General features: G+C 39.5%; 1 protein-coding gene across 1 annotated transcript; it reads right to left on the reverse strand.

The window, feature by feature from the left end:
• Positions 1-225: 225 nt before the first annotated feature.
• Positions 226-1525, reverse strand: LOC306969514 (myeloid-associated differentiation marker homolog; the record flags this gene model as incomplete). Its single annotated transcript, XM_079565150.1, has 2 exons — positions 226-813; positions 1259-1525. 2 exons carry the CDS (start codon positions 1523-1525, stop codon positions 226-228), a joined length of 855 nt encoding a protein of 284 aa, XP_079421276.1.
• Between the last annotated feature and the right edge of the window lie 8459 nt (positions 1526-9984).

The raw sequence follows: 9984 nt of genomic DNA on the forward strand, positions 1-9984 counted from the left end.
TGTAAAACATTGCATTGCTCAATCATGGTTGTGCTGCATTCATAAATGATATGGGCATGTCCATGATACAAGGGGATACACATAGCATATTTTCTAAGCATAAATGAATAATTTTAACTCGATCCATATCAGACTTTGATAACCAAGACATGAAATAGATATACTGCCAGAATAGACTTGCTTTGACATTGTTGTAGCTTTTTTTCCCCCTTTGATGAATTTAGCCTATGCACTGACAAAGAAAACCAGCCTCACTGAATAAATACTGTCCACAATATATGCTATCAAGTTGACACAAGTCATAAAGGAGATCACCACCAATTTGTTCCAAGGACAATTATAGACGGTGTTGCAGGAGTCGGGCCTGGGATTGCTCTTAAAGCTGTAGACTGGCCATATGACAACAGCTGTGATGTACATGAGCACTGCCAGCACGTTCACAAATGTCAAAACTTTATTGAACGGCGCAGGGAACAGGGCCAAAAGTCGACCGATAGTGAGGAGGATGATGAGGAGGGCAAAGATGAAGCAGATGCAGTAGACAGCCACGCACCACTGGAGGCCGGGATACTGAGTGTACTTGTATGAATCCAGGCAGATGAAAATAATGCAGGCAACAAAGGCCTCAAGCACCTTCAGGAGTCCCGGGACTGTGGATAGGAACCCACTGATCTCCCCGGGTCTGGCCCTGGTCAGCCCCACCTCGATGGCGTACAGGAGGAAGGCCAGCCAGGAGCACACACTGGCACCGATCTGTTTGCCGCAGCTGGAGCAGCTGAAGTTGACCGGGTAGATGATGGAAGCTGCCAGGATCTGTGAGGACGAAAGAGTTACAGACTGTCAGTGTAAACATTAGAAAGTATTCAGATTTACTGCCAAAAAAAGTCCTGCTATTGGCAAATATCAACAGTATTAATGTTCCAAACACATATGAGAGATGACTCTATACCAAGACGTTTATGGTCACACCAAATTATCATTTTGTTCCTCATTAGCTACAATACTGGCAGTTATACAACTTTACTCCTGTCCGATTTGCTAAGTGCTATCTATGTGCAAACTAGGTGACTGTTGTTTAAGTACATCAGTGGTTGTCTTTCACATCCAGGTTTATACGCAAAATTATATTTAATTATATTTATTTATTTATTTTTCTTTTTTACAACAAATAATTTCATTGACGACAATGCTTTGCTAAAACATCTGTAATATATATTTTTTTTTTCATCAAAGCCGTGATATATAAACAGACACATACCATCAAGGTGGCCAGCATCGCAAACGCACAGGTGAAGTCATCCCAGGAGATGGGCAGTTTGACGTTGATAGTGGTGATTTCAAAGAAGAGGATGAGGAGAGTGACCGTGAAGCAGAAACACCAGCTGAACATGCACCAGGTCCAGAAGGCACCAGGGTAGTGATGGACTGAAGCCACGAGACTGAAGGTAATACAGGTGAAGACCACCTCCAGCACCCGCAAAATACTCACAGACATCGGAGATGCCTTAAAGTCCAGCGAGACCATGGTTTATTCACTGCTCAATTTGCTGCAAATGAATGAAAATTACTGGCTCTATAACCTTTGGTGGTTGAGTGATCTTGAGGTGTTAGCTGTTCATCCCATCAGTGCTATGTGACACAATATGCCAAGAGTAATGTGGAAGCTCAGGCCGCTCCCATTTGGAACCTCTTCCTCAATATATTTATTTCAAGTCTAAAGCGCAGGTGCATAGCAAGATATGTGTGCTCACTGTTTGCACAGTGATGTGCACTTCCGTTTTCTTATCAGTTGTGTACCTGAGGGTGGACCTGTAAAATATTAAAGAATTCAGGTATTACTCTGGAAACGTTTCTTCAGGAACCTCACATTATGACACTGAAGCCGGTGCTTTACACTGATCATCTACTGTGTTTGTTATTGCTCTCTTTAAAGTTACAAATGATGACATTTTATCATTGTTCATTTATTTCAATTATTTCAGTCTTAGTAATTTTTTGTTGATTAAAATGAGTTGATCTATTTATATTCACTGCCAAAGGAACAGGTCTGTGCAAAATGATTAGGGGAGAGCGGGGTATGCACACTCTCCAGAACAATGAGTAGAAGCACAAGGCTCTAATTTTAAACTAACCAGTAAACCGTTATGTTCATAATTTCTGAACTTGATAACCACTGAGCTCTACAGGAAACATAATAGATGGAGCAGACCTGTCGCAAAGTAGATGAAGTTTTTCTTCAGGTTTGGGACATCAGTAACCTCTGTGTGACCCACTGTTCCCCACAACATGTGACCCAATGCTCCCCAGTCAGTCATTTTAGATTTTTTCACCAGCCGCCAAAAAACATATGGCATTTAGTCAATGATTAAGATACCTGTAAGATTAATGAAACTCAAGTTCTTCAGTGTGAAAGCTAACTTTTGTTCCAGTTTTTTCACTCTGCTTTACTCACTTTTCAGGCAGCTGCCACCTATCCATAAACCATAACATCTCACTCTCTTATTAGCTCTAAAACACTGGGCGACCCAACCCTCTCCATGACCCACCACCTCCCGCTCTCCCTTAAATATGTCACACTTACATGATGTTTGGTTGTCTAAAAACAAAAATAAAATGAATTGTTTTTTATTAAATCTTGACTAAAATTAAATTACATATTATCAACTAAATGACTAAAACTAAATAAAAAATGTCATCAAAATTAAGTGGAATCAGAAACAATTCACCCTCATCATTCCCAAATAACATTATTGTTAAATACTATTCAAATTATTTTACATTTGTATGATCTGTAAAGATTTTCTCAATGACTCTGTATTTATTTGCTGCATGCTTCCACTTTGAAACTTTCATCTTGATAACTTTTACACATTTAATATTACTGTGTTTTAGTTCAAACTGAAACTGAAACCCAAGGACATTGAGACATCACAGAGTTTTTGTTAAACTGTTGCCTAAGGCCCTTGAACATCCTCTTTAACGTCAGCGACAAACCGTTTTTCCAAAAGCCACAAATTAACCATAAAGCATTCTGTACCACTTCCTATAATGTGAGCTCATCTATTATGCCAGTCCACCGGAGGACAAGAACGATCAATATTTTCTTCAAAATCATTATCATGATCTCACTGTTTTGAGAGTAGCGCTGTAATATAACGTTTAGCCACAGGGGGCGCCCCCGCGCATAGTTTTAATATTTCCTTGAAGACTTCACCGACAGAGGAAGCAGCAGTGAGTTTTTACAATCTTCTTTATCACTTTTTATCTGACTTTTAGATCGTGAGTCAGGTCGGTTGTATTTCTGACTAATAAGGATGACATAGTTATGAGGGGAGACGCTGTGGATTATAGTAAAAACACTTTCCTTGTTTTAGCAGATGAGCTAAGCTAGTTTCATTTCCTCTGAAGCCCATAGGTGTAGCCCTTATCCCGTCTGCCTGTTCGGGGGGTGTTTGGACCGACCAGTGTGTTGACTCCGATTGTTTATCATTTTACTTCGAAGTTACAACAGTATTGGTGTTGTTTCTTCTTTTCTTTAAAGTTTATTATAATATTCACGCTCTTTCCTTTTCAAATGAAGTCTTTTGTCCCGTTATCTTTATCTTTATCCATCCGCATCAGATGAACTTGCCGAAATGGAGGATCACACTTTTATAATCATTGGTTAAAATAAATAAAATAAAAAAGAAGAGTAAGAATTCTTGTTCCTTTTGGCTTTGAATAAATAGTTTTCTCATCACATAATAATATAATGATGTTACACTTCCATTCACTACACAATTGTTGGAGGTCAGCCACAGCTGCCCTGGGGTGGTCGGGCAGAAGCTAGGCTGCCGAGCTGTGCCATCGGCCCCTTTGATCACCACCGCTCACTCAACTCTACATTCACATAGGCAAGATGGGGGGTCTTGCCCAATGACAGAGTTGAACCGCCAACCTTCAGGCTATAAGATGTGATTATTTTACTGGTACTGAGTGGCCACTGTGCTGACTTCTCATTGTCCGCATCTGTCTGTAATATTGGGATAAGGATTATTTGTAATAGCACATAAAACAATCAAGTAGCAGAAGATTCGATATTTGGATATAACTTAATTATGGAGTTTACATTAAGTCTTGCTTTTGACTTTTAAAATCAGAAATGTGTCTATGGTGATGCTTTATGAATGGATATTTTCACTGTTAAGGTCTGCAGTGGACTTCAAAGATGGAAAAGGGATCTGCCCCGCCTGCGTCTGAATCTGTTCCTCCATACCCAGGGCCACCATTGAACTATCCAGGTGGGCATCTCCGGCAATCTCCCCATAACACGTGGGCATCTCCCACGTGTTATGTCAACTAGTATTCGTGCATAAGTTGACAAGTTCCTATTCATACGTAGGTTTTTTTTAAACAGGTCCGTCACACCCTTCTGCGCCGGCTTTTTCTCCAGCAGGTGAGCAAACATACACGGCAAATAAGGTACACACGCCCACTGCTTTTTCCAATTTTATCAAAAGGAAGTTTCTTTTGATATGTAATATGACACAAATATGTGTATCCGTCACTGAATGCCTTCATCAAGAAAAGAAAAAAATGGCAACACAATAAACATCTTATCTCAGGTGTTAAAATGAGAATGTGTCTATCCATGCGCCTTTTTACAGTGTCTCATATTGGAATTAAGTTTGTCATGCCAAACACAATTAAGTGCCAGAGCAGAAAATACATCAAAATAAGGTATGAATCCTCTGTAACGAAGCAGGCTGTCACTAAATGGTCACTGAAGGCATTTTTCATGAGTAATGGTTTGTTTTGTTTGAGCATTTCTAATTCATTTCTTGTGGTCCTTATGACAGTCTTGTGACCTGTTTTCCGATTTTCATACTCAATCTTAGAGAAAAAGCTGAAGATATGTTATCTAGTCAAAATATGAGGTTTAATTGTATGTATGTATATATATATATATATATATGGAAAACACACAAAGCTGTGTGTCAGAGTTCTGCCCAAGTCAGCTTTGGCATCACCTTATAAATGTGAGCACACCAAAGGCAGAACAGCATGACGGGTCAAGATACAGTTGGTGTGTATATGCAAATCACCAGTGTCAAATGCAGACACTTGGGATGTTAATGTAATCACGAAAGGCCTTTTGTTTATGGGCCACGCCTTTTTGGGCCTATTGTCTTAAGTGTGAAAAAGAGGATCTCGTCAGGGAGGCAGGATGCCGGCACTTTCTGGCAGTTAGGTGAAGCTCAGTGTGTCATCAGACGAGAGGAGCCTGGTTGGGGTATTGGCCACACTGTGGCTGGCTTTAGATAGTCGTAACATTAGCCCCATTTCGGAGGACCAGACTGGACCGGAGCGGTTTGAAGGTGTTTCTACAGTCGAAAGTGAACTGCTCCACTCCAAAAGCGGGGGTCCAAACCGCTCCAGCCCCAGACCACTTCAGCCATGGGGTCTGGAGCGGTTTGCAAACTAGACCGGTTTGGGGGGAAAGGGGAGGCGGGCTTGTCACCACTCTGGTTGGTCAGGCCAATAGTCAGTTTGCATATTCAAAGTTTCTTTCTCTTCACAAGGCTCTATCATGACTGGTTCACAGAAAATATCTGCATTTTTTGCCATCTCTACTCACAGCCTATGCCTGATTTTGATGTGAAATCATTCAATTAAATGATATATTTTCCCTCATATTTATGTCAGTAATCTACTGCTCAAGTTTTCAAGTTTGATATGCACAGTTTTCCCATACATTGTTTCTTATTGTCCATATGAGAGGAGCGAGGACTCATATTTCCGTCTTTTTTTTTAGAATTCACTGTCGAACCAAAAAATAATAGGTGTACTCGTTTTAGGGATTTTTCTTTTTTTCTTCTTTCTTCTTTTCCTCTGGCATTGAAAACTGTTCAAACACTAGAGCGCTCTGCCCCTCCTAATGGCCCCATGTAGAATATACAAAGGTGTTTTGATGCAGGACTAAAGCACAGTGATATCAAGCTGTGGTTGTTGCCACATGCATATGAATGACCATGGCCACTCCCATAACGACCCAGACCACTTTACACGAAAGACACTTGAAACCCAAACTTGTGGGCGCAGCCCCTCCCTAAATGAACCGGACTCAAGTGAACCGAACTGGTCTAGTGCTGTCGAAATGGGGCTTTTGACTAAAATTGTCACAACAGACATCACTGTCCCAAATCAACACCGCCTCATGTCACCAGCTTATGGGCCTTTAAGGAAACAGTTCCCATCTCCCTTCCTCTACAAATAGACATATTACATTGAAGGTACCAGGGGACATACAATGAAACTCACAATATATTAAAACGACAGAAAAAGAACAAAACAAAAACAGACCAAACAAAAGACGGAAATATGAATCATAGAGTAGAAACAAATCTCACAGTTGAATATACATATTATGATCAAAATCAAAGCATTAACTCACAACCAATTGAAAAAAGAAAAAAATGCGACTAATTAAATCAATGGTGAACAATCGCATCACATGTCCCGACAAAGCAAATTCCTGCATCCGAGCACCCGAAAGACAAAGCACCACAACCACACACCGTGAGCCAGGGGTGTCCAGCCTCTTGACATGATGAGGCACCCCCATGTAACAAAAGCGACGGAGAGCCACCCATGCACCAAAGAGGCCCGTCCAGCGATGCCACCCCAACAAAAATATTCAGCGCCGAAGAAAATGTCTCTAAAATGTGATTAATGTGGAGCGAGAGCTGCTTGTTGGAGATAAGCTTCTCCCATGTCTATCAAACTGTGAATACTTGGTGAATGAAAACGCCCAAACTTGAGTGTCCTATGTCGGCCAAGCATCAACAATGAATACAATTACCAGAGAAAAACAAGCCGGATACAATGAGGAACTTAAATTACATTGAATTTAGAGCAAAACTTAGCGTTTCTGGTTATCTGACGATTGAGTGAAGGTACAGATAAGAATGTTGTTTTTTTGTTTTTTGCTTAATGGATATAAAATTTCGCAAGGATCAAAACAAGATCAATCATAAAGGCACCGTCTTTGTCAATACCATCATGTGTAAAAACACCAAAAACGACTAAAATATAGATTGAACTGTATGTTTAATTTATGTGTTATGAACTTTGATGAACTTTATGAACTTTCCATAGCTTTTAGTATAACTGCAATGCCATAATAGATGTGATACAGTTTCTGGATGATTGGAGCAAAAAGAACAGCAAGTGTTGTGGAAATATGTCCACAGTGTCTATACCGGATTAATTTTGAACTTGAATTTAGTTATATAGTGTCTGAACAGGGTAGATCTTGTGCAAAATCTTATATTAAATTTCTCTGATTTTGTTGGAGTAGTGATTATTTGTCAAAAAAAATTGGAGCTCAAACTGCAACATAAGCAAACTCAGGACTTAAAGGCCCTGTACCTAATTTTTTGATTGCAAACAATGAAAGGGGAGGCCACTAAATTAAAATGGTCGTTGTGGTCCAAACTCAATGGTAACTTTCTTAATGCATTTGTTGCATCCAAATTCTTCACAGGGAGAAGTCTATAAGCACATTTCTCACAAAAATGCTTGAAAAATAGCCTGTAAGTTCATGAAATTGATACAAATGTTTTATAATTTGGTGCATGCTGTTTTCCCCACAAATGTTTCAATTACATTATACCAAAGGAGGATAAAATAATTTTCATTCTATTTCTAGAAGTAAGGTATCAGGTATAGCTCCTTTTAACTCGTATAAACACTTAGACGCACCATGGGTTTTGGTTTTACGCAGTTTCCAAACAAACTTAGGTTTTCAAAAAAGGGTTTATTCTCCAGATTTAGAAGGCAAACAGCAAGGTTTCATATGCAAGGCCTACTTGCTGCCTCTCCTACTCTACTGGTAAAAACCATTAGCCAGGTGTGTGTTGGACAGTGTGCGTCACTCCCCTATATCCCCTAAGTGCGCAGTGATAGAATAACCAAACAAAATATAACAAAAGGTAAACGAATTAGAACTTAGCATATAGAAGAATATATTACAAAAAGAAAACATACTTAAGAAACCAAAAATAATGTGAACAATTACTAGAAAATACACAACTCAAAAAGTGTAACTAATAAACAAATAGTGAACTTCATTTTACTGCAAACCAAAAAACTGACAAAAACCTCCTACAGTTGGTTATCATGTATTTTTGTGGCAGTAACCACACTTGAGACCATGTGATGTTATCAAAAAAGGAGTTCCAATAGCTTTTGTCATTTTGGAACAGAGAGCTGCTCTGTTGCCGTTTCTTGCAGACCCAAAGCAGACCTTACCACAGCAGGTAACACAAGGATCAGAAACGGTTACATTGCTCGAGGGAGGGTAATTTCTGCATAGCGTCAGCGCACCCATAGGAATCAAATTTATAACTCCAGTTAACTCTTTGAGTGTGAATGAGGAATGAGTATTTTTGGCAAAATTCTTGGTGACTATGCAAATTACCCCTGGAAGTCAAAAGTTGTGAGACCAAGTCATTTTTTTTGACAGTTTTGTTGAAAAATTTATTTATTTATTTATTTGATAGGGACATGTGTGAACAATAAACATGTACCACACTACAACATTTATAGCCAAGGCTAATTTGCAATGTCCGTCCCTAGAAGGGCGTTTCATTTTCAAATGCAGTTTGGACCCTATGGTTCCAGATGTAGTATCTATGTGGGTAAAGTTGTGTTTTAAGCCATTTTCCACGACAACAAAACCTCTTTATGATGATCTGACAGCTTCAGGGGTATCTTGCTTATTTGAGCTCTACAAACTAAGAAGAATGGAAGCCCACCGATTTGATTGAAATTGGAATTCAGAATCAGAAGAAGCATAAAACACATAACACATGACTTAGTTAAATAATAAACTATAAAAAACTAAACTATAAGGGCATGCGTAAGAAGATTACATTTACACTATGATAACGACAACAACAAAAATGAATGCTGGCCGTCACCAGACTCTATCACTGCTACAGCGGTCAGTCTGGTTCCCAGCGTTTGTGCCAAAATCTCCACTAAGGAAAAGCTCACCAAACTGGGTTGACCAGGCATTGGGCAGAGTCACGCCTTCCTGTTGAAAGGCAGCTTAAGTGGCTGTCTCTCACAAAATTTCCATCTCTAGTGACTGAAACAGCAGGTTTTATACAAACAAACAGATGTGTGATAGTTTCACCTACTCATGTGCTAATTCACTCAGGATGTCTGTAGCAGAGGTCTTCAATACACAATACATTTCGGGCAGTACCATGAATATTGATTCATAAACAAAAGGCAGAGGTGTGAGGAACAGCTGTGAGCCTGACCCGAGTTTGGGCACTCTTACTTCACCAAGTAGATCGAATCATATAGAAAATATTGTTTAACTTAAAATATTTCCATTACACTCCTAAATAGTTGATTTTACTTTCAACGCAGATGGTATCAACTGAGGTTACATCGCAGCTTTTTAATGCAAATAACTCACGTTTATTTAAGTTAAAATACAGACCTGAAGCTTTTGAAAAGATTTCACTAACGTTAATCGCAGGCTTCACCTGTAAGGCATTCTCTATATAGCAGTGAGATATAGCAGTGTCATCTGCCAATTGACACAACTTTATATTTCTACCAGCAATAGACACGGCCTCCAACCGACCCAATTTCACAAAGTGGCAAAACATCAGAGCTACAACAAAGAAGAGGTAAACCGAGACAGGACAGCCCTGCCTAACACTCCAGACAGAACCTCTCTGTTGTACCATCACTTCATTTTACTGAGCTATTGGCTCCTGCATAAAGAGTTTTCATCACATCACAAAAGTACGACCCAAAGCCAAATCTACGGAGACAAGAATAAATAAAGGGGTGTTCGAATGGCCAACATTTATGAGGTCAGCATAGTCTATTAGGTCTAAAACTAATCTGATGTTATTAAATGTATTCGTGTTACTCATGAATCCAGACTGATTTTCATCAACGATAGAAGTCATAACCTTT

This window comes from Gobius niger (genome assembly GCF_951799975.1).
Source record: "Gobius niger genome assembly, chromosome: 10".
NCBI classification, from domain to species: domain Eukaryota; kingdom Metazoa; phylum Chordata; class Actinopteri; order Gobiiformes; family Gobiidae; genus Gobius; species Gobius niger.